The 25,231-nt window shown below is 47.3% G+C and overlaps 1 protein-coding gene across 2 annotated transcripts in view; it reads left to right on the forward strand.

The window, feature by feature from the left end:
- LOC129047301 (potassium-transporting ATPase alpha chain 2) overlaps positions 1 to 13,265 on the forward strand; it is a 30,350-nt gene extending 17,085 nt beyond the window's left edge. For both annotated transcript variants that reach the window (XM_024230904.3, XM_063714815.1), the window contains 11 exons: positions 1,642 to 1,817; positions 2,822 to 2,958; positions 7,064 to 7,214; positions 7,774 to 7,942; positions 8,030 to 8,184; positions 10,153 to 10,276; positions 10,476 to 10,621; positions 11,252 to 11,385; positions 11,584 to 11,685; positions 12,110 to 12,201; positions 12,286 to 13,265. In XM_024230904.3, the coding sequence (XP_024086672.3) occupies positions 1,642 to 1,817; positions 2,822 to 2,958; positions 7,064 to 7,214; positions 7,774 to 7,942; positions 8,030 to 8,184; positions 10,153 to 10,276; positions 10,476 to 10,621; positions 11,252 to 11,385; positions 11,584 to 11,685; positions 12,110 to 12,201; positions 12,286 to 12,314 (1,415 nt within the window). In that variant the 3' untranslated portion in view covers positions 12,315 to 13,265. The remainder of the gene's footprint in view (positions 1 to 1,641; positions 1,818 to 2,821; positions 2,959 to 7,063; positions 7,215 to 7,773; positions 7,943 to 8,029; positions 8,185 to 10,152; positions 10,277 to 10,475; positions 10,622 to 11,251; positions 11,386 to 11,583; positions 11,686 to 12,109; positions 12,202 to 12,285) is intronic.
- Positions 13,266 to 25,231: the final 11,966 nt, after the last annotated feature.

Here is a 25,231-nt window from a genome sequence, read left to right on the forward strand (position 1 = left end):
CATTTGAGGGGAGATAGGGGAAAGTATCCAGGGCCCAGGGAACAGCACAGGCCAATACAGAGGCAGAACGGCGTAGGGCACATTGGGTGTTGCCAGCAGGTGAGATGGCACCGTCACAGAAACAGGGTTCAAGGGCTACACTGGAGGTCATGAGATGGAGGTCTTGAACATCTGGGTGAGGAGCCAGGTTTCATCCTGCAGTCAGTAGAGAGCACCGAGGGCTGTGCCGCTAGAGTGAGCTGGGCAGTCGCAGGGCTGGAGAAGACTTTATGGAAGGAGTTAAATTTCTTTAACTCCTTTAAATGTCTTTGGTGGCAGCAGGGAGAGGAGAGATGCACACTCCATAGGAAGTGGCTGCCCTTGCTCAGGCAAAAGGGATGGGAATTTTATCAGGGTGATGGGAATGGGAAGGAGACATCAGGGCAAGAGAATTCATAGAGGTAGAGTTGGTAAGATTTAGAACCGATTAGAGGAGGATAGTCAGTTTAAAAATGATTAAGCTTCCCATTTAACAACTAGGAAGAGAGTGATGCCAGTGATGCAGACGAAGTGTCAGGAAGAAAGGAACCTTAGAAATGCAACAGGAGGAGGACCCAATGGGGGTGCCTGCGGTGTTGTCAAAGGGGACAGTGTGTCCTGTTGTCAGCACCAGGGCTGGCGGAATGGTGCCCCATCAGGACCACAGAATGACAAATTCAAGGAAACAGAAGTGTATGGTTGACGATCCGGCTCATTAAACACCATGGAAGTCCTCACCAATATAGATGCAGTCTGTGGAATGTGTGTTTCTAAAGGCTATTGGAGTTAGCAAAGCAGATAAAGCATATAAATGAGATGGTGATGCTTTAGGCATCCAATAACCCACGGCACCAGGTATTCTACACGGGATCGATGCCCACTTGCGTTTGATTTCTCAAAGCCTGCTCCACTGACATTTGCAAAGCAGTGGGCCAGGCTGAAAATAAATTGGATGTGAAAGCTGATCACACAATCTTGGAGGTCCCACCAGACACAAGAGTCCCTTCCACCTTGGCCTATGAGAGGCTGATGCCTTCTGAGAAAAGGATAGCTCGGCCCCATTCCTGCTGGCCTTTCTCTTGGGCTTATCTTGATCTAATACTGAACTTTGTGCCTCTCCACTGAACCCCCTTGTTCCTTCACATGCTGTTTTCTCTGCTGAAAGTGGCCTTCCCACCGCCACCCTCCCTTTTTTCCCTAGAAATCATCTGTGCCCCTCTCAAGCTTCAGCTCACATGTGACCTCCTTGGGGAAGTCTCTCCTGACCCTCCAGGCAGCTGAAGTCTGTCTCTGCCCTGAGATGTACCCTGTGCTTGATCCCTTTAACTCTGTGCCCTGCTAAGCTTCAGAAGTTGAGACTGTGTACGCCCTAGAACTCGGCAATATAGCAAGATATATTTCCAGAACACAGAGCCTAATGAACACACAGTGAATTATATTTGGATGAAATATGTCTTTCCTAAAAAAATTGCATTATGGAGTTGAAGAAATTAAATAATTCTGGCTTATTCTGATGTATTGGTAAAAAAGTAGAGGACAGAGGTTTATCAGCATGTTCTCCTCTTATTTTTTTTTCATTTCCTATTCTAGTTTCACTGACTCCCTAATTCGTCTGTATTACAGGTTTCTGTCATCTCTACCTGCCAGCAGATGAGTTTCCAGAAACCTACTCATTTGACATAGACGCTATGAACTTTCCGACCTCCAGCCTCTGTTTTGTGGGACTCCTGTCAATGATCGATCCGCCTCGGTCCACCGTGCCAGATGCAGTCACCAAATGCCGGAGTGCAGGGATCAAGGTGGGAGTTATTTTTCTGACTCAAGAAGTTCTCTCTTTATGTCGTTTTCCTTTCTAATAATGTTTTTCATAGCAGACGGTCAGTATTTAGGTGTCTTAAAGTAAATATCATAATTCCTATTCTATTTCTAGTTTCACTGTGCTAAGTTTACTGAAACTGTCCCACAAAAATGAAATGATTGTGTCTATGTGGAATGAACCACATAAACAGTAAATGCAATGAGAAGAATCTTCTAGTGCCTTGAAGTGACCATATCTCGCCCTAGTCCGTGGTAGATACTAAAAGGCTTTATTGGCTGGGCGCGGTGGCTCACGCCTGTAATCCCAGCACTTTGGGAGGCAGAGGCAGAGGCAGGTGGATCATCTGAGGTCAGGAGTTCCAGACCAGCCTTGGCCAACATGGCAAAACCCTGTTTCTACTAAAAATACAAAAAATTAGCCAGGCGTGGTGGCACACACCTGTAATCCCAGCTACGCGGGAGGCTGAGGCAGGAGAATCGCTTGAACCCAGGAAGCGGAGGTTGCAGTGAGCCGAGATCATGCCATTGCACTCCAGCTTGGGCAACAAGAGTGAAACTCTGTCTCAAAAAAAAAAAAAAAAAAAGAAAAGAAAAAAAGAAAGAAAAAAGGCTTTATTACTCAATCTTGAGGCTCAGCCCCCATAATCCATGTTCATCATTACTAGGTTAATATTAAGACTGTTGAAGTAACATGGGGCTACCCCGAAGTAGACACTCACCAGCCCTTTCACAAATAAAGTGGTATCAAAGGGGAAGGGCTTCCTTTCATGTCAGAGGAGGAAGCGTATGAAGCTTAGGAGCAAGGGTAGACCCAATGGGATTAGTGTTTCCTCCAAAGACAGTTGTCTTGTAGAGCCAGAGCTGCCACTGTAATCACCAACCACATTCTCCCAGGGCACTACGGAGTAGGTAATACTGAACCATACCCACTGTGGCCAACCGAGTTCTTCATTATCCATGGGCCTTCTCGTTGTCTGTGCTCTAGGTTATTATGGTTACTGGTGATCATCCCATCACAGCCAAAGCTATCGCCAAGAGTGTGGGGATCATTTCAGCCAACAGTGAAACAGTGGAAGACATTGCACATCGCCTCAACATTGCTGTGGAGCAAGTTAACAAACAGTAAGCACAGGAGCAGCATAGCAAAAATTCCAGTTCATACCCATGGGGCCCCACTGGCTCTAAAGAGCTGCACTACTTGGAACAAATCAGCTTTTTGCTCTCAGAGTGATGCTGGGCTGGTTTGAGCTATAATTTGCATATCCATCTATTCACTCTAATTTCACTGAGCAGCTAATATGTGCCAGGCACAGTATTGACACCATGAAATAACCCTTTATGTGTTCCTTGTTTGAAATTTCAAAATCCAGTTGTGCCCTGGGCACAAAACCTATGTGCCCAATTTAGAATAAGAAAAACTGAAACAAAGGGTTTATGTGAAATTACTTGCCATAGATGCAGTTGCATAATTTGGAATCATAGGAACCCTGTGGGTTGTTTCATGCACCCCCCTTGGTAAGCATCTTGGGTATTTATCCACCCGGTTTCATAACGTGTAGCTATGTAAACACACCCTTCTTTTTTATTTGGTAATAAATAGAATGGAAGCTTCCTAAGGAAAGTTTTTTTTCCTTGTTTCTCCTAATTCTTTTAATCATGTTTATCCTTATTCTTTTAATCATGTTCATCCAACTGTACATTCACTCATGTATTTATCCTTTCAACAAGTATTTACTGCGTGCCAACTACATACCAGGCAAGACCTGGAACTACAGTAGCAAACTGAACAATACTATCCACACCCTTGGGGATCTTTCCACTGAGCCAAGGAGACACAAACAAAGCTAACAATGATGTGCTCAGTGTAATGAGGGAGACACACAGGGCTAGGGAGCTGGGCGTGCGGGAGAGTGGCCTGGACTGTGCCTGGTCTCCATGAGTCAAAGACTCCAAATTCTCAGGTTGAGAAGAAATGTTCATTAGCTGGGTTACGCTTTCACGCATGCGGGAGATGAGGGAAAGACCAATGCACCTCTTCAGTTTCTCCAAGCACTTAGGTCTTTTAGGGACACACAGCTGTCAGGTCATAACAAATTACCAAGTTAGACAACCAACCAGGGTTCCCGCCTCTGGGCACAGCAACAGTACCTGAAGTCTAAGAGTCTTGCAGTGCCCTTTAGTATACATAACATCTCTCTATGAAAACAAATTTGGAGCTTGTTTATTTGTTTGGTTTTGTAAGATAATCGGATTATACTTTTTTTCACTTTAGAATTTTAAACAAATTTTTGTTTGTTTGTTTGTTTGTTTAGACAGAGTCTCTCTCTGTCACATAGGCTGGAGTGCAGTGGTGTGATCTCTTAGCTCACTGCAATCTCCACCTCCTGGGTTCAAGTGATTCTCCTGCCTCAGCCTCGTGAATAGCTGGGACCACAGGCACCCACCACCATGCCTGGCTAATTTTGTATTTTTAGTAGAGGCAGGGCTTTGCCATGTTGGCCAGGCTGGTCTCGAACTCCTGACCTCAAGTGATCCACCCACCTTAGCCTCTCAAAGTGCTGGGCTTACAGGTGTGAGCCACCACACCCGGCCTAAAAGAAATTTTTTAAAGAGTAGTCAAGTGCAGTAGTGAGAAGAGGGGAAAGAGTAGAAGAGTTTGATCTGTAACTGACTGTGAACAATCAGTTGAGCTAATTCACTACTACCTTCAGACCAGCCAAGTCTTCTTTTTTTAGATACAAGGTGTCCTGTCAGATCACCCAGGCTGGAGTGCAATGGTGTGATCGTAGCTCACTGCAGCCTCGACCTCCTGGGTTCAAGGGATCCTCCCCTCTCAGCCTCCCAGGTAGCTGGGACTACAGGCTTGTGCCACTGCACCCAGCTTCATTTTAGCAGATTTTTTTTTTTTTTTTTTTTTTTGAGATGGAGTGTTTCTCTGTTGCCTAGGCTGGAGTGTGGAGTGTAGTGGTGAAATCTCGGCTCATTGCAGCCTCCACCTCCTGGGTTCAAGCAATTCTCCTGCCTCAGCCTCCTGAGTAGCTGGGATTACAGGCACGTGCCACCATACCCGGCTAGTTTTTGTACTTTTAATAGAGACGGGGTTTCACCATGTTGGCCAGGCTGGTCTTTAACTCCTGACTGCAAGGGTTCTGCTCGCCTTGGCCTCCCAGAGTGTAGGGATTACAGGCGTGAGCCACTGCGCCTGGCCCATTTTAGCAATTTTTAATGAAAGTTGTATATAAGATATCTTATTCCTGCATCTTCTCAATTGCTTCTTTTTTATATTTGCCTTTCCTTCCCTACTTAGGAAGATTTGTTTGGCCTTCCATTCAAGGATCTGTTGTGGTTTTTGTCCAGTTTTAGCCTGGTGTTGGCCACGTGCTGGGTGATGTGCACATGATGGTCTTGCCCTTAGCCTCCTCCTGTGCTCCTGTTCAGTATAGATGGCACATTTATTCCTATAAACCTGGACCGCTTAGCCAATGTGCTGACCTGCATAGTGTCCTTGTGCAACCTCAACATCCTCATCCTTTCGGATGGGCATGGATGGAACTGTGCTTGGAGCAGACCCCAGAATGTGCTTCTGTCTCAGCTCTTTGGAACGAGAGAAAGACATAATCTTCCCACGAATGTGGGAAGGTGCATTGAAATGCCTTTTACGATTCTTGCCTCAGTCAAAAGTCACAAAGGGACTGAACTTCCTCTTGGCCACTGCCACTCCGTTCATGGCCACAAAAGGGAAGAGTGGATTACACATTTTTGTACAAATCACCACATTGAGTGAAGTAGATGCTTTTGTGGATGTTTTCAGTTATTCACTTCATCAGCTCTAGTTTCATGACCATATAAAAATTGCATCTTAGCACGTGTAAGGGGAAAGGAAACACCCCTTCTTTCTTCTCTTACTTTGTTTTTTTGTTGTTGTTTTTTTTTTTTGCCAGCAGTTAAGAAGACCTGTAGTTTGAGTCAAGTGCTAGAATTCCAATATTTAGCACCAAGAGGTAAAACAGACCTAGAAAGCTCAAAACTTGCAAATTGTAGAGAAAAAGACCTGCAGTGGTTTGTACCTACATTGTTTAAGCTGAGATTTGAAGGCTGAAATGTAGTGTTAGCCACAAGAAGCTGAGGTGAGAGATGCCCATTCCTGGTCAGGGAGCCAGACCCATGAAGGCCTTAGGGTATGGGGGATGGAGGACGTCAGAACTGAGAGCATCCAGCGGGCAGGAGGGAGAGCCCAAGGTGAGGCGAAGCTTGACAACGCAGGCCCCACCTGGGCTCACTGGCTAAAGTTAGGGATTCTGGGGTCTGCTCCAAGCACAGTGGGAAGCCCCTGAAGAGTTTTAGCAGGGGAGTGGCTCAGGCAGCTCTGCATAACCAATAGGCCCTAGAACCTTACTTTTATAGTCAGCAGGCAATAGCACTGCTCAAAGACTTCAGTAAACTTCTGCCTACATAGCACATTGCACAAAGATGACACTCTGTGAATCTGAAATACCCAACAGCAAGTAATTATTACCCCTTGTTTGGGCATAAAAGAATTCTAGGACCCAAAACACATGAACAGGCAGTTTGGGGGTTTTATTTTTATTTTTGTTTTTGAGACAGGGTCTCACTTTGTCACCTAAGCTTGAGTGTAGTGGCATGATCGTGGCTCACTGCAGCCTCAACCCCCCAGGCTTAAGCAATCCTCCTGCCTCAGCCTGCTGAGTAGCTGGGACCACAGGCACATGCCACCATACCTGGATAATTTTTAAAAATTTTTTGTATAGACAGGGGCTCTCACTATGTTGCCCAGGCTGGTCTTGAACTCTTGGCCTCAAGTGATCCTCCTACTCAGCCTCCCACAGTGCTGAGATTACAGGCATGAGCCACTGCGTTTGGCCATGAATGGGCAGTTTTTTAACTTCCTTTTACTTCTGAAGTAAAGTGATGCTCTGGGAAATACCACTCTCACCTGTTCTAGTAGGGATAAGGCTGCCTGGTTTTTTATTCCTATTGTTATATGGTACCAAGAAATGGTGTTATATTTTAGCCTCAGTTTGCCCTCTTGAAATGGAGACTAAGGTGTTCCCAGGACTCCTGTTCCCTCACTAGAGCATTAGGTATCAAGGACACTGGGTTCCATCCAGGTCAAGTCAGAAAGGCTTCAGCCAGCATCCTGCCTGGAACAGTGTTTCAACCTAAGATCTGCCCTTGGGCCTCACCCAGTTTCTTCTGGCTCTTCTAGGGATGCCAAGGCCGCTGTGGTGACTGGCATGGAGCTGAAGGACATGAGCTCGGAACAGCTGGATGAGATCTTAGCCAACTACCAGGAGATTGTCTTTGCCCGGACATCCCCCCAGCAGAAGCTGATCATTGTGGAGGGTTGTCAGAGGCAGGTGGGTGGACAGCAGTGTCCAGAGGACTGACAGGCCCATCACTGTCCATGGGCAAGTGCAGAGGTCTGGATCTTACATCAGGCTATGGTGCCTTTGAAACTTCAAGAGAGAGTTCTTGGCTCATCCTCATCACTTGACCTCTCCACCCTCTCAGGTGGGCTGGCCCCTGTCCTCCTTTGAGACCCCCACCACATGTTCCCCGAAAGGCTCACCCCAGCTCTCTGCATTTTGTCATGAGAGCCTGGTGAAGCATTTGCCACTGTGGTAGTTGTGAGTAAAGAAAGATTTAAAATGCAAAGATTTAAAACAAAAAATGTGAAGACATAAGATATAAAACACCTGCACATTAGGTTTTCCTCATTTGCACACATCTTGTTTGGAGACACTTGTTCCTGCTTCTAAGATTTCTCATCTTTATCTTTTCCCCTAAATGGGCCTTTCCGTTCAGCCATAATCATCCTCGCAACCTCAAGAGAAAGGGAGGTCGCGTTGCTCTTGCCAGGCCTGCAACCCATTGGGCCTGCTCACTCCCACTTTCTCCCTGGGTCTCCCGCCATAGGATGCTGTTGTTGCTGTGACAGGGGATGGAGTTAATGACTCTCCGGCTCTAAAGAAGGCAGACATTGGGATTGCCATGGGGATAGCAGGTTCTGATGCAGCCAAAAATGCAGCCGACATGGTCTTGCTGGACGACAACTTCGCATCCATCATCACAGGGGTGGAGGAAGGTGAGTGAGCCTCAGGGGGTCTTCCCAAGGGCTAGGGTGGTCTGGGGGACTAGAAGTAAGTTCTGAAGGAGAAACCTCTCTGCCTAGGTCGCCTGATCTTTGACAACCTCAAGAAGACTATTGCTTACACCCTGACCAAGAACATTGCCGAGCTGTGCCCCTTTCTGATCTACATCATTGTCGGGCTCCCCCTGCCCATTGGCACCATCACCATTCTGTTCATTGACTTGGGGACAGACATTGTAAGTGACACTGAAGGGAACAGGGCGTGATGCCTGCCCCAGGGGAGGTCAAGTTCAGGGTCACTACCTTCAAGGGCCGGGGATGGACTAACTCAATGCTTCTCAGCTTCGATGTGATGGGGCCTGTAGCTCTGCATTTCTCACGGGTTCTCAGGTGGTGCCCATTCTACCGGTCCACATGCCACTCCTCAAAGCAAGGGACCAGAGGCATCTGCCAAATGTTTGGAAATTAAAAACCCTCTATAGTGAGCTTTTTTTTCTTGAGAGAGAGTTTCACTCTCATCGCCCAGGCTAGAGTGCAGTGGTGCTATCTTGGCTCACTGCAACCTCCACCTCCCAGGCTCAAGAGTTTCTCCCACCTCAGCCTCCCAAGTAGTTGGGACTACAGGCTTGTGCCACCACACCTGGCTAATTTTTGTATTTTTAGTAGAGATGGGGTTTCCTGGCCTCAAGTGATCCACCTGCCTCGGCCTCCCAAAGTGCCGGGATTGCAGGCGTGAGTCACTGCACCTGAGCTACAGCAAGCTTTTCAAGACGTGAGTCTTCATCCTCAAAAAAAAAGAAATGCCATTGGTCAGTTTCAGCCTATGTGCCTCCCTTTTCTTTTGGGAAGATGAAGCTGTCACTCAAATTAATCACCCAAATAACCACTGGGGGCCCAGTGACTAAAGTGATAATCTCACAGCCACCCCTTGTTAAGTAAGAGAGTCTGACATGAAAGACCTTTACCTAAACACAGTAAGAAGTAACAGTTATGAAGACTTTATAAAGCCTTGCCCTACAGTAATGTCACCTAAACCTTCCCCTTTTCCAGTATCCATTTAAAGAAAGCCCCGTCTGAGCTGCCCATGTGGCTGGGGCTTACATGGGCAAGCAGGGAAAGCAACAGACAGTAAGCTGAATTCTTAGCAGGAAACTGGCCCTTCAAATTGCCCCCTTCCCCTCTCTTGTTTTCTACAACACCCAGGTAATCCCTAATTCCTAGAGAGACTGGAGATGGCTTTCCCTTTGAGGGGTATTGAGGTCCCCAAAGTTGATGGATCATTTTCCAAGCCCTTCAGATTTGCTTGCTTTGCTCTGCTGCAGTGTTTCTCCAAGCCTGGTATGGGCATCACCTGGGAACTTGTTAGACATGCACACTCTGGGCACTGGTGGACACCTGTAGCCTAGCTACTCAGGAGGCCAATGCAGGAGGATTGCTTCAGCTCAGGAGTTTGAGTCCAGCCTGGTAAACACAGAGAGATCTAGTCTCTTAAAAAATAAAAATTAAGAACAAATAAAATAAAAATGTTATTCCAGATAACTGGACTAGGAATGGAAATAGGTTGTACACCCATTGTCTTTTAAAAAAGACAAAGAAAGAAAGAGAGAGAGAAAGAGAGAAAGAGAAGGAAAGAGAGAGAGAAAGAGAGAGAAAAAGAAAGAGAAAGAAAGAAATAAGGAAAGAAGGAAGGAAAGAAAGAGGGAAAGAAAGAAAGAAGAAAGAAAGAAAGAAGGAAGGAAGGAAGAAAGAAAGAAAGAAGGAAGGAAGGAAGGAAGGAAGGAAGGAAGGAAGGAAGGAAGGAAGGAAGGAAGGAAAGAAGGAAAGAAATGCAAATTCTCTGGCCCCAGCCCAGTCCCCCTGAATCGGAAGTCTGGAGGTGGGGCGCAATGATCTGTCTTTTAGCAGGTCCTCCCACCTGGAGGGAGAGGATGGCACAAGAAATTCTCCCTGTAGGGGAAGAGTGTTTTATAACCAGCATCCTTCAGAACTGCCAGCACAGGGTGATAAAAAGCAGCTGATTTCTAAAGGCACTATTCTTAAATTCCCATACAGACAACACGCCCTCTACTACCTATAGCCTGGATGGGCCAGCTCCGTGCCCCCACCCCATCCAGCAGGTACCCCACCCACCCCAGCTCCCCTCCCCTACTGTGAGTAGAGCAGAGCATCCTGGGGTTAGACCTCACCAGCCTCTTCCCCTCTAGATCCCCTCCATTGCCTTGGCATATGAGAAAGCTGAAAGTGACATCATGAACAGGAAGCCTCGCCACAAGAAGAAGGACAGGCTGGTGAACCAGCCGCTCGCTGTGTACTCATACCTGCACATTGGTACGATGAGGGCGCATCTTCCCCATCACACCAGGGACTGCCCCGAGAATTGAATTCACTGGAGTCAGGGGCACAGCCAGAAAGTGTGGTTTTCCTGTGGGGTCAGGGTTGAGGAGGGAGGGGAACCGAGAGCAGACAGGACGAGGCAGTTCCCTGAGGCCATCATAGAACCTGTGTCCTATCTCTCTTGTTCTTTCAGGCCTCATGCAAGCCCTGGGAGCTTTCCTTGTGTATTTCACCGTCTATGCACAGGAGGGCTTTCTGCCCTGCACTCTCATGAACCTGCGGGTAGAATGGGAGAAGGACTACGTGAATGACTTGGAAGACAGCTATGGGCAGGAATGGGTGAGTGGCAGGAGCCCTGCCGCAGAGTCCACCTGATTCTCTCCATGCTCATTGCCCTGCCCAGACTTACATAGAACCTCCATGTCCCTGAACAGCCTGGGAAAGCTTCAGTTAATAGGGCTCAGGGCCCCCTTGCTGACACGTGTTTGGCCTTTGCCGGGTCTCATGGCGCAGCCTCCTCTCTTGGACTAGACGCCAAGAGGTCCCTTTTTTTACTTTAGCTTTGCCATTGGTATAGAAGAGTGACCAGCCCAGCCACACCCACAGTGGGGCCACATAAATTTACATCTTTCAGGCCAGGTGCAGTGGCTCATGCCTGTAATCTCAGCACTTTGGGAGGCTGAGGAGGGAGGATCACTTGAGCCCAGGAGTTTGAGACCAGCCTGGCCAACATAGTGAGACGCTGTCTGTGTTAAAAATAATAGTAATGACAATTTTTAAAAAATTAACATTTTTCTGTACTCAGCTGGTTCAAGAAAGAAAAATGTTTCTTTCCAAACACTAGGAGGTGGTCCACTCTCAGTCCGGGTGAGGTGCGGAAAGAACATGAAGCTTTGGAGAACTGCATTGCAATTTCCTAAAAGTTTTCCTTTAGGCCTCAAAGTCTCTTCCTTCTCTGCCCGTTAACAGACAAAGTACCAGAGGGAATATCTAGAATGGACGGGCTACACGGCTTTCTTTGTTGGCATCCTAGTCCAGCAAATAGCAGATCTGATCATCAGGAAAACCCGGAGGAATTCCATCTTCCAGCAAGGTCTCTTCAGGTACTGCCCGTGCCCGGCCTCCTGGGGCAGCCCTGGGCCTGCCATGCAAGGATGACGATGATTTGTTTTTCACAAGACCGAGTTCTGGCCACACTTGTAACCCCAGAGGCACTGACTCTTCTGGTGGCATGGTCTGCTGGGTGTATGATCATGAAGCCACAAGAATCCCAAGTCTGTCTGCTTTTGTGTGTCTTGCAGAAATAAAGTCATCTGGGTGGGGATCGCCTCACAGATCATCATTGGTCTGATCCTCTCCTATGGCCTCGGAAGTGTCACAGCCTTGAGTTTCACCATGCTTAGGTGAGTTCGCCCTCAACAGCATGGAGGAAAGAGCCAGCCTCTGCTTTGAGCTGTCGCAGCCTAAATAAACCTGAGGATTCCCAGGGTTCTTCCCCAAGTCTTTCAAAAGACATCAAACTGATCCCATGCTCTATGAGCCCAAAGCTTTGATCTGCATTTTCCAGAAGTGGAAATGGGTTTTCTAGACCTCACCAACCCGCCTTCATCCTCGTCCAACAGGTTGCTTCAAAGGCAGACATTGCTTCTAGCAGTCACAGTGCAGGTTAAACAAGGAGCTTTCCACCTTTATGTTGTGGGACCTCGTGGATTTGTTGTTCTTTGCAGTAAAGCAGGACAAATGAACGAGAACCCCCATTCCCACTGGGCAGGGTTAGGCTATCCCTGTGGATGAGTCAGGGCTCACCCTCCACCTCTCTGCTTCCAGGGCTCAGTACTGGTTTGTGGCTGTGCCGCACGCCATCCTGATCTGGGTGTATGATGAGGTGCGGAAGCTCTTCATCAGGCTCTACCCTGGAAGTGAGTAGCCTATGATTTTAGAGGCTCTGTGTACCCACTTCAACAGACTCTCCATTTCTGATGTGCTTTTCTCTACCTCTACAGGCTGGTGGGATAAGAACATGTATTATTAAGACCACCTCACTTCCTATGTCTCTCAGCGGCACGTTGGGGCACACTTGTTCATCTTCTGACCGTTTGCTGGGCTATTCCCCTGCAGGGCAGACATCATCAAAATTCATACAAGAGGAAATTTTCATGCAGCAAGCTGTATGCAGGATGCTCACTGATGTTTTGCACTTTAAAACTGAAATTCAACTCTTTATATAGGATTTTTATTTTCTATCTCCATCTCCTCATTAAAAAATATGTACATTTCAAGGTAATGATATAGGGAAGAATGTGTTTATATGTATTTGAAACTCCTTGATGTTAATAGTCTTGTGTAACCCTGGCATCTACTGGGGCCTGCATTAAGCTCTAGCTAGGATTGCTCAGAACTCCTTTCCACACCCTATTAAAGGCCCCATGACCTCCCTAAGATTTCTGCAAATCCCCCGAGAAGGTATGTTTTCATGGTCTCCTTGCTCAAAAAAGGCCAATTCATCCAAGGGTCTGCAGGAGATGGAAGTGGCGGCAGGTTTACATCACAGCAGCACGCATGACCTCAGCTTTGACTTGTTTAACTCTGAGACGTCCTTCTTGAAGGCTCTTGCCACAGTTTCCCTGGCCACGTCACCCCGTCCCACCTCTGGTCATCTCCCCAGCCCTTTATGCCCCTGTCGCCCTCCACCCCTACATCAGCTCCTCCAAAACTGAGCTCCCAGTTCATTCTGCATATCCTAACTCAAAATGCTCATTTTATCCAAGGGGGCTTTCTTCACCAGGATTCAACCCTAGTAGAGAGCTGTTGTGGTTTCAATAGTAATATTTATTTCTTGTAAAACAGTTGCCAGGTGCTCTCCAGCAATTACGTTTTGTCAGTCATGTTTCATGTTTTAACTTAGGTGTATTCAAGGGTGGCACACCCATGTTGACAGGCCCGGAAAGGCCTCATTTGTAACTAAAAGATGTTTTATAAACCAGGTTTAATTGTGGTGTTCTAATTGATTCACATTTTTCTAGAATGACAAGCATGGGACAAAAAAATAAGATATGATTTCTTATTTTCTTTTCCTTGCTCCTTCTGGTCATTTTACTTATCTGTGGAACATCTGGGAATGTAGGATTTTTCTTCTGAACTCTTCCTCATGGCCCCAGGGCTCCAGCTGGGGCCTCTGATGCGCCTGCGATTCTTGGTCGGACGCCTGTGGGAGGGCCCGTCTTTCTGCAGCAGCACTCGAGAGAAGGGTTCTACAGCCTTTCCATCAACTGCACACCTCACACTAACTCATTTGACAGAACCTGAGAATTATGTTTGGTTAAGCTTTCCTCATCCAGTAGCCTGCCCGGTCACCTCTCTCTCTCCATTAACAGTCTTTCACTCCGGGGCATCTGGGGCTCTAGGTTGGCATCTCCGGGACAGGAAAAGGCAGGCTTAGAGTCACCATGCCCTTGGGGTCACATGTAGGAGCAGGAAAGAGGGAAGGAGACTATCCTTGTAATTTTATGTATATAGATTCCAGTGCATATTGTGTGCAGCCATGCAAGCTAGAATAATGTTGCTGTCCTCAGGAGATTTGTAATCTATGTTCAGCCACAATTATCATTGGACTAATCTCCTATCAGTAGTTCCAGTGAACTGGAAACACTTCCCAGAGTGGTTTGGGCAGTGTGGTCACGGCTTTCTCGTTCCAGTCTCGACAAGGCAGCTAATGCTTTCTAGACTTCAGCTAAGAATAACCTTACTTACTCTTTCCTGAGAGGCTGCGTGAATGCTCATGGCTGCAATGCTTGGCAGCTCTTGGTCCTGCCAATGCCAGCAGGACAAGGCCATCAATTTAGCACAAAGCTGCAAGGTTTAACTTGGGGTTGGATTAGGGTTGAAAGGAGTTAACTTGGAATTAGAAGCGTCTTCATAGCAGGAACTATGTATGAAATAATGTTCGTATTTGTGCTTATTTACTCTTGCAAAGAGTTGACACTCAAATATTTATAAAATTAACAAATAACTAACTTAAGAAATCCCAGAAAAGACACTAGCATTATCGAGTAGCTTTATTAAGTTGTAGACAGAAAAAGGCAATAAAATCCCATTTCAGAGGGTGTTTTTGAAGGAACTATTTAATTGACCCACTGAAGCCTAGATAGCTTTTATTATAGGAAAAAAACGATGTCAATTTAAATCTAATTGATGTGGTAGAGTATCTCAGAGACATAAACATGACGCTGAATTCCTAGAGTCTTTGCTTTTTAAAACAATCTAATTTATTCTGATTGTAAAATTACAGCTCTAAATGAGCTATTTTCTTAAATAGAAAATTTAGAATAAATGAGATTAAAAAGTAAATTAAAATCACCCTGAATCTCACTATGTAGTCATATACCTAAATGAAAGAGTAATTATTTCTTTGGAGTTTTTCCGCACATATATTTATTTTTAGGTAAAATTAAATGAAGTTTTCAATTCTGCCTTTTTTATTTAACATCAAAAACATGGTGTTAATGACTGCACAGTATTCTAGATTGAGAGTGCTTTCGCTAACTATATCTGCCCTGTGAGATAGCTCATTAATTTCCTACTAGGCATCTTTCTCAAAAAGGCTGCATCTTATCCTCAATATTATATCACACATCTCCATTTTATAAAAGATTCCTCAAATTGAAATTAACGCATTCAGAGCATTCTTAAGGCTCTGGCTACACATTGCCTAATTTATCTTTAGATAAGCTGTATCAGTTTACACCCCCACCAGCAATAGAAAAATAATATTTATCTTGCCTATCATTAAGATATGAATGCTCAGTCAGCCATAGAGCTTTCTATAATTTGACAAAGATGTAGGAAGTGCTCCTGTATGGCTTGAGAACATAGCCCAGAACAAGATAGAGCATGGAGCCAGTACACCAGTAGAGGGGTGAAAGGAAAATACAAATTGTGATAAGGTCTTGAAAGGCATAATGGGGCTTAGATAATCAGGTGATAGGATTGAGGGCGGTCAGCTAAGTCCTTTTAAATAGGGTAGTCAGCAAAGTCCTTTTTGTTGTTGAGTGTGAGATGAAGTCTCACACTGTCGCCCAGGCTGGAGTGCAGTGGCACAATCTCGGCTCACTGCAACCTCCGCCTCCTGGATTCAAGTGATTCTCCAGCCTCGGCCTCCCCAGTAGCTGGGACTACAGGCACCCACCACCACGCCGGGCTAATTTTTGTATTTTTAGTAGAGACGGGGTTTCACCATGTTAGCCAGGCTGGTCTTGAACTCCTGACCTCAGGTGATCCGTCCACCTTGGCCTCTCAAAGTGCTGAGATTACAGGCGTGAGCCACCATGCCCAGCCTAGCAAAGTCCTTTTTGAGGAGATGAATGCAAAGAAGCAGACAGGATGACAGGAAGAGGGAACAGCATGAGCAAAACTCTGAGAAGTCAGAGGGGCCTACCAGGAACACACAGCCAGGGAAGACCTGGCAATGGGGAACTGGAGGGACAGGCAAGAATCTCACCCTAGAAGGGTTCAGAGACCAAATGAAGGAGGTTGCATTTAATTTCCAAACAAGCTATTAGGCCCAGTGCAGTGGCTCACATCTTTAATCTCAGCACTTTGGGAGGCTGAGGCAGGAGAATCACTTGAGACCAGGAGTTTGAGACCAGCCTGGGCAACACAGGGAGACCCCATCTCTACAAAAACGAATAAACAAGCTATTGAAGACAATTAATAAAAGAGGTGACCTGATCCAGTTCACATGTTCAGATCACTTTGGCTTCTGTGTAGACGATGGGAGGCAGACCAGGCTGTGGTAACTGGTGTGAGTGTACCTTCAACGGAATACACAGACTCAATGGAGGAGTTTCTTAAGCGGGGTTGCCGCTAGGTGACTCAAGACATAAATGTTCAACTCAGGCTCCTAGAAAGGCTCACAACTGCCCTGACTGCCCACATCACAATCAAGATAGAGACAGAAGAGATGCTCAAGCAGGTGTCATCTCGCCAGGAGTCTAGAACAAGATACATGTCTCAATGCACATGGCTGCACTCCTTAAGAGCCTGGGCAGGTGCTTCTGACTCTACAAAGATCATGAGTTCTCCACATTTGTTCGTTCTGCTATCATCGTTCCACTAGTGGCATCTGATGTCTCTTAAAAAGACAGTGGCCGGCCGGGCGGGTGACTCACACCTGTAATCCCAACAATGGGAGGCCGAGGCGGGTGGATCACAAGGTCAGGAGATCGAGACCATCCCAGCTAACACAATGATACCGCATCTCTACTAAAAATACAAAAAATTAGCTGGGCATGGTGGCGGGCACCTGTAGTCCCAGCTACTCAGGAGGCTGAGGCAGGAGAATGGCGTGAACTCAGGAGGCAGAGGTTGCAGTGAGCCGAGATCACACCACTGCACTACAGCCTGGGTGAAAGAGCAAGACTCCGTCTGAAAAAAAAAAAAAAAAAAAAGACAGTGGCAATCACTCATGTTTATTAAGTATCTATTATGTTCTGGGTTCCTAACAGCATGATCTTATTAACGCTCGCAACGGCCCCGTCTGCTGTGGCATCAGCCATGCTTTACACTCAGGAAGCTAAGCCTAGAGGCCCAGTGACTTCCTGGCACTATGATCTCTCTTGCCCAGTTAGAGGCTCCGCTGTAGAATCTGGAAAGTGGTTTAGGGACAGTTTGCCCTTGGATGGAATATAGATGCCTCTAGAGCATAGCCTGCAGGTGCTGAGTTCTGTCTTACAGCTCGGCAGGTTACTGATAACTGAGAGCAACGCAAAGTATTTCTGTAGATATGCAAATGAATCCTACCCAGTGGGTGAAGATCTTTCCTCCCTGGAAAAGCCAGTTTTGCTCCCTTTGCACAATCAACCAACATTCCTGATTCCAGATAAACGTGTGCCTCTTTGCTCCTCTCAGTAGATTTTAACAACTGCCTAGTTTCCTATTTAAGTGGCGAGCTTTAAAAAAAACTTTAATATGTGTTCACTCATATCTGTATGAAAAAAATTATCCTTACACAATGATAAAGGAGGAAGAAAAGCACGATTCTCTCCTCATTTAGGGTCCTTCTCAGCCCCTCCGTGGAGCCAGGCACCCAGCCAGTCCAAGCTCCTGAACCCCCGCACGCTCCGGGGCCATTCTGCTATTGGGCAGGGATGCTGTTTTTTTCTGCTTCAGACCAGTTCTCTCAGCAAGCTCCTTCTTCCCCATCCCCATTCCTACTTTCCCACCCTCCCCTCTGACATACCAGAACCCAGCTTGGGGGATTTTATCTTCTTGGTCCAGAGGTTCTAAGATAAAGTTAACTGGAAATTTAAGGTAAAAGCCTGATTAATTTTAAAGGGATAGAAGCTGCCCTCCTCAGACTTGCTGTGCAGGTAAATGGAGATTTGGTGGAGTGAAGCATTTCAATGCAAGAGTTTATTTGCAGTTTGGGGGATTTCTTTTTTTCTAATTTTTTTTTTTTTCTATTTACACAAAGGGATTTCTTCCACTCCACCCGCCCCCGCCGCCTCTGCTTTCAATCTTCTTTTCTTTCTTTTTTTTTTTTTTCGAGACAGGGTCTCGCTCAGTCACCCAGGCTGGAGTGCTAGAGTGAGTGCAATGGTGTGATCTCAGTTGCAACCTCTACCTCTCGGGCTCAAGCAGTTCTCTTGCCTCAGCCTCTTGAGTAGCTGGGACTACAGGTGCACTCCATCATGCCCAGCTAATTTTTGTATTTTTTGTAGAAATGGGGTTTGGCCATACTGCCCAGGCTGGTCTTGAACTCCTGGGCTCAAGTGATCTACCCACCTTGGCCTCCCAAAGTGCTGGGACTACAGGTGTGAACCACCACACCCAACCACTTTCGTTGTTTCAAATTAAGCACCTGCTAGGTACACAGCACAGTGCGGAACAATGCTGTGCTGGTCTGAGAGGACAAAATGATGCAATAGGGAAGACCAGGCATGTTTGCAAATAAACTGTCAATCGGGGGCAGGATTTGGCCCAGGCCTTGAGAGGTATACAGTGCTGTGGGTGTCCAGGGAGACCATCTTTGGTGGGCAATAGTGGAGGGTGCCAGGAGGCAAGGCACCCAACTCAGCCTTGAGGAGTAGGGTTCCATTTGCAGAGGTGAAGCAGAGGAAGGGGCAGGGGCCAAAGATGTGCCCAGGTGGGTCACAGCCATGTCCCTGTGAGCTGGCTCCCTCCAGGACAAAGTCAATGTGGGGCAGAGACCCCATGACCTGGGTCTAGCATTCCACCTGGTATTCCTAGGGGGCCTGCAGTATCCATTGACCAAATCCCTACAGACAGAAATAAGATTGCCTGTGGGAGGAGAACTCTAATCAGCCCATCAAGGGCTACATTAGAGATCTGCAGAAAGCCACCTTACACAGGAGCCAGGATGCTAAAGGCTGTCTATCAGAAAGGGGCTTATGTAGCCATAGAAAAAGATGTCCTTCCCAGCAACACGGATGCAGCTGAAACTATTACCTTCAGCAAATTAATGCAAAAACAGAAGATCAAATACCGCATGCTCTCACTTACAAGTAGCAGCTAAACACTGGGTACCCACGAACACAAAGATAAGAGCAACAGACACTGAAGACTCCAAAAGGGGGGTGGAGGGAGGGAGGAAGGGAGGCAGGTATTGAACAACTACCTACTGAGCACTATGTTTACCCCTTGGGGGACAGGATCATTAGAAACCCAAACTTCAGCACCACGAAATAGATCCAAGTAACAAACCTGCACATCTCAACCTAAAATAAAAATAAAAAATAAATTTAAAAAAAGAAGAAAAGGGCCCATAGCAGAGACCAAGAAAAGGGTCAGGCCCTGAGGCCCGTTGGTGTGTCCCCAAACCCTTGGCACGGGAGGGGCCTGGTCATGCTGAGGCATGAGGATGGCATCCCAGGCAGGCCTGGGCTTAATTTGGGAACCGGGTATCAGGACGCAAAGCCACATCTGCTGACTCTAACTCCGCACTGGCCTGCCAGCCTTCTGACTTGTGACCCAACCCGGGGAAGAGGCCGGCTGGGGGATGTGAAGACCCCTAGCCCTGGGCAATGTCACCGAGACTGTATGAATGCACCTAGTCGTGGTGGAATCAGCCTCTGTGAGCCATCAACGCCCCGGAGGCCACGGCCCCGGCAGACCCCGGCGTGGGAAGGCAGGGCTGGTGCTGGCCTGCAGCGCGGCTGTAAGGGCACGAGGGCGCAGGGGGTGAGTCAGAACCACGTTCCCGGGCAGCGGAGGACACAAAGCGCCAGCTCCTGTGGGCTTGTGAGGATGGAACAAGCGTGGACGCGTTGAGTGCCTTGGAAGAGTCCCTGGGCCCTCCAAGAGGCTCGGAAGGTGTTCGCAGCGTCCTCACATTGGCGCTCCCCGCCGCATCGCGCGCCTCTGACGCTGCGCGCGCCTCTGACAGGCTTGGAACCTGCCGCTAGGACCTCAGCAGCCTCTGCAACGGCCTCCGCGTGCTGCTTGCTTGCTGGGAATGCTTCTGCCAACGGTCTCAGCTCTTCCCCCACCTTCCCACATCTGCCCACCCTACTAACACCCGGGTACCCTGCCCCCTCACTCCCTGCCCCCTCCACCTTTGCTTTTCTGCACAGTTTTCTCAGCCTCTGACACCGCGTATCTTCACGGCTTTCCTATTGCCACCTCCCGACCTACAAGCCCTGGACGCTAGCTCCAGGAGGATGGGACCTCGCCTCCTGGAGTCCCCACTGGAGCCACAGGAGTGCCTGGCACTCAGAATCGCTCAGTGAATGTTTGATGAAGGATCCTGGGGGAGTGGAACAGATTGTCAACGAGGGAACGAGTCAAGAAAAGAGGCTTAGAACCGTGGAAAGACCTGCACTCAGAAGGCAGGAGGAGCCCCGGGGTGATGGCTCATGCCTGTAATCCCAGCAATTTGGGAGGCCAAGGCGGGAGGATTGCATGGGCTCAGAGTTTGAGATGGACTCTGGCAACATCGTGAGATTCCATCTCTACAAAAAATTTAAAAATTAGCTGAGTGTGGTGGCCCACGCCTTTACTCCCAGCTACCTGGAAGACTGACGCAGAGGGATTGCTTGAGCCCAGGAGTTCAAGGAGGCAGTGAGCTATGATTGTGCCACTGTACTCTAGCCTGAGTGACAGAACAAGACCCTGTCTACAAAATAAGAAAAGAGGAAGAAGAAGAAGAAGAAGAAGAGGAAGAGGAAGAGGAAGAGGAAGAGGAAGAGGAAGAAGAGGAGGAAGAAGAAGAAGAAGAAGAAGAAGAAGAAGAAGAGGAAGGGGAAGGGGAAGAAGAAGAAGGGGAAGGGGAAGAAGAAGGGGAAGAAGAAGGGGAAGAAGAAGAAGAAGAAGAGGAGGAGGAGGAGGAGGAAGGAGGAGGAGGAGGAGGAGGAAGAAGAAGAAGAAGAAGAAGAGGAAGAGGAAGAGGAAGAAGAAGAAGGAGACGAAGAGGAGGAGGAGGAGGAAACGGAGGAGGAGGAAGAAGAAGAAGGAGGAGGAGGAGGAGGAGGAAAAGGAAGGAAGGAAGAAAGAAAAACAAAGAAAGAAAGAGAGAAAGAAAACAGATTTATTCAACTGCTAGACTTAGGGATAGCGTCCTCTAGTTCTTTTATATTCTTCATGGAACTGAGTCTAGTTTTAGACAAATAAAAAGCTCTCAGTACTCATCCAAAAAACAAATTAGCAAGCAAGCTAAGCCCAGGCTGGGGGCAGGTTATGTCCAAAGGGTACATTAGTAAAAGGTCACTAATGGCCATTATAGTTTGTAGTTTGAGCTCAGAGAGAAGTGATCTCTGTCCCCTGCATTCTCAAACTTCATTGGCAAAGTAGGGTCCCCAGCTGCACCTGCTCCCCTGTCCTTGGGATCTGACTTCTTTCTTCACCGTGGCTACTCTCACTAGCTCCAGCAGCCCTTCTTCAGTCCTCATGGTGCTTGGCCTCTCAGCAGCATTTTACACCATGTCCTAGAAATTCCTCTCTCTATGGTTTCCCAGGTTCTGCACCCTCACTGGGTAGAAGGAGAGTAGGCCATGTTGATGTGACATTGCCAAACACCTGTGACACTTCACTGGAAGTCGGAGTAGCATAAGGAAAAGCTAACCCTGGAGTGAGACCACTTGGGTTTTGTCAGAGCCACCAACCAAGACTACCAGGAACACACCTGTGGTCAGAGTTAGGTTTAATTAACTTGTGCTTCAACGGAGAGAGTGCACCAAGAAAACCATGGGGTTCTGGGTAAGATGGCGTTGTGAGGGACGTATGATAGGATTTGGCTTGTGCTGGGAGATCCTGAGGAGGGTCTCAGGAAGCAAGAGCCAGGGATGGATTGGGTGCCATTGAGAAGTGAGGGCAAACTGGGGGTAGGGCAAAGGAGGACAGAGCTGTCACGTTTTCTCAGGGGAAACTTACCTCCTCTAACCACCACCCATTGAACCTGCTTCTACAAAGGCAGGTCTAGCAAATTGCTTTAATCTTCAGACACTAAAACCCAATGCTCGGGCTACCTTAAGGATGGCTGCATCCCAGTATGTGTCCTGTTTGTCTCTAAAAAGCTGTACTTTACCACCAAAAATGGAAGATTTAGGGCAACAGGACAAATTTGTGTCATCTTTCCCTTGTGATTAGACTGGAGTCTCCAGAAGCTAGCAGCCATTCCATTTATGTTATACATTAGTTCATCTAGCTCCTTCATAAGCAGTTATTGGCCTTTTCACATATTGCATTATCAGAGAGAAACCATTGTAGCCACTCTGTAGAAAAAGAATAGACTCCACCCAAAATTTGGTTCAGATGCCAAGACTATTGATGCCACACACACACACCAAGAAGGTGTTAAAAGGTTTATTACTCACATAACGAAACTTTCTCCCAAGGTGGTTCCCAAGCTACTCCAAAAATGGCTTGTCTGAGCGCGGTGGCTCACGCCTGTAATCCCAGCACTTTGGGAGGCCAAGGCGGGCGGATCACGAGGTCAGGAGATTGAGACCATCCTGGCTAACACAGTGAAACACTGTCTCTACTAAAAAAATACAAAAAAAATTAGCCAGGTGTGGTGGTGGGTGCCTGTAGTCCCAGCTACCCGGGAGGCTGAGGCAGGAGAATGGTGTGAACCCGGGAGGTGGAGCTTGCAGTGAGCCGAGATCTTGCCACTGCACTCCAGCCTGGGTGACAGAGCAAGACTCCATCTAAAAAAATGGCTTGAGAGAGCAGGGAGAGAAGACTGGCATGCAGTTTTTAAAGAGGTGTCCGAAAGAGAGAACATCCAGGCTTTCTGATCACCTTGCCCAGATGTGGGGCAATTCACAGGTGAGGAGAATGAATCTCAGAAAGGGAAAGGAAGGAGTGATGCTTAAAAGCTATTAGCAGCAGACATCAAAAAAATGGAGTCAGGCTGGGCATGGTGGCTCACGCCTGTAATCCTAGCAGTTTGGGAGGCTGAGGCAGGCAGATCACTGGAGGCCAGGAGTTCGAGACCAGCCTGGACAACATAGTGAAACCCCATCTCTAATAAAAATACCAAAAAATTAGCCCGGCCTGGTGGCATGCGTGTGTAATCCCAGCTACTCAGGTGGCTAAGGCACAAGAATTGCTTGAACTTGAGAGGTGGAAGTTGCAGTGAGCCGAGATCGCGCCACTGCACTCCAGCCTAGGCAATGGAGTCAGCCTCTGTCTAAAAAAAGAAAAAAAAATTGGGTCAGACTCTATTACACAGGGCATGTCTGAGTTCAGTCTGCTCAGTGGGAGAAGAGAACAAGTGTAAAGAAACTATGGTACAGGTTACAGAGCCCCTGTGGCGTGCCCAGAATCATGCTAGGCACTCACTGCAGGGCCTTCCATGGTGCTTATTATTTGCCAGACACTCTTCAAAGCACTTTGATACAGGTTAACTCATTGAATTCTCATAATAACCTTAAGAGGTGGGTACTATACAGTCAGCCCTCCGAATCCATGGATTAAACCAACTGGGGATTGAAAGTATTTGGAAAAAAATATGGATGGCCAGGGGCAGCGGCTCATGCCTGTAATCCCAGCACTTTGGGAGGCCCAGACAGGTGTATCACTTGAGGTCAGAAGTTTGAGAGCAGCCTGGCCAACATGGTGAAACCCTGTCTCTACTAAAACTCAAAAATTAGCTGGGCATGCTGGCAGGCACCTATAATGCCAGCTACTTGGGAGACTGAGGCAGGAGAATCACTTGAACCCAGGAGGCGGAGGCTGCGGTGAGCCGAGATAATGCCACTGCACTCCAGCCTGCGACAGAGTGAGACTCCATCTCAGGAAAAAAAAAAAAAATGGATGGTTTGCTTCTGTACTGAATATATAGACTATTTTTCCTTGTCATTATTCCTTAAACAATACAATACAACAACAATTTACATAGCATTTACATTGTATGAGTTATTATGAGTAATCTAGAGGTTATTTAACATATATGGGAGGATGTGTGTAGGTTATATACAAATACACCATTTTACATCAGGGCCTTAAGCATCAGTGGATTTTGGTATCCAAGGGGAATACTAGAACCAATTCCCCACGAATACTGAGGGGCAACTATATTATCAACCCATCTTGCAGATTAGAATACTGGGATGCAGAGAGGCTAAGTTGCCCAGGCATGCAAAATTAGCTTTAAACAGCAAAGTCAGGAATCAAGCCTGATCAGCCTGACTCCAAAGTCTGTGCTTTTAGTCATTGTGTGACACCATTTCTCATAAACAGGAGCTTAACTAATGCCTGGGAAATCCAAAAATATTTAGTTGAGTCTCTTCTACTTGAAGAGCTCACATTCCCCAAGAATACTTTCCATAGTGAAAGTATTGCATTATTGTACTGTATTATATTAATACAGCTATATATTAACATAAAATATAAAACCTCAAAAGCATTTGAATGGTCTTATACAATTTTCAAAATTTCATTTAGTTTTACAGCATCATTGGAAATTAAATGAGGTGGCAGGTTTATGACTACAACTCCATTTGTAAAATGCAGGAAAACCAAGGCTCCAAGCAGTCAGCCCTGGATCCCTCCTCGGCCCCTCCTTGCTTCAACTGCAGGTTCTGGGTGGGAAGTAGTGGTTCCACCCAAGAGCAGAGCTGGTGAAACTGTGGCTTGATGACAGCTCGCTTCCCGCGGCTCCCTGTCCACTGTGGACGCTGCTGCAGCCTGGCGTGTGCTTCGGGACACAGAGTCCAGGGAGCAGGCTGCCACTGTCGCCGTGGCACTGGTCATCATTGCCAGTGTGTGCCACCTGCCACGGCCCCAGACTCTGTCCACACATTAGTAGCTCTGGGAACATGGGAGGTCAAATGTCAATTAAGAACAACACAAACACCTCACACTTGTTCGCAGCAGATGTTTGCAAAGCCCTTTCAAGTTGATCCTCATACCCAACCTGAGAAATGATCTGGGCAGTTCACAGGGGAAGAGAATGAGTTCCTGAGAGAACAATTTGCCTGAAGTTGCTCAGATAGTCAGTGACTGACTCGCACCTACCTGCCTCCCTTCATGACTCCAGTGCACACCTCACTCAAAGTCTTTAAAGGTGAAGAGACTAAACCAGAGACTGAGCAAGCTGGGAATGAGGAGCTCCTGTTCTTGTTCCTGTGTTCACTGGATCCCTCCGTGGGGCAGGTGCTGGTGGGCACCATTATCATCCCCATCCTGGGCAGGTTGTCCAGGTGGGCACCATTATCATCCCCATTTTGCAGATGAGGAAACAGAGTCTCAGAGAGGACACAACTTGCCCCAAGGTCACATAGCTCATAGGTGTCCATAGAGTCGAGTTTGCTGGACCTGAGCCTTCCTACTACACTGCCCTGCCCAGTGGTGGAGGCCCATTTCCCTTCTTCTCCTCCTCCTGAACAAGATCCTGGGTAGAAGAGTCTCCCAGCTATAATAGCTCCTTGTCAAAAGACAGAATTAGAATGAATTTGAAGATCTTAATTGGCTTTGTGATTCTAGAATCAG

Source organism: Pongo abelii, chromosome 14 (genome assembly GCF_028885655.2).
Source record: "Pongo abelii isolate AG06213 chromosome 14, NHGRI_mPonAbe1-v2.0_pri, whole genome shotgun sequence".
Taxonomy (NCBI): Eukaryota; Metazoa; Chordata; class Mammalia; order Primates; family Hominidae; genus Pongo; species Pongo abelii.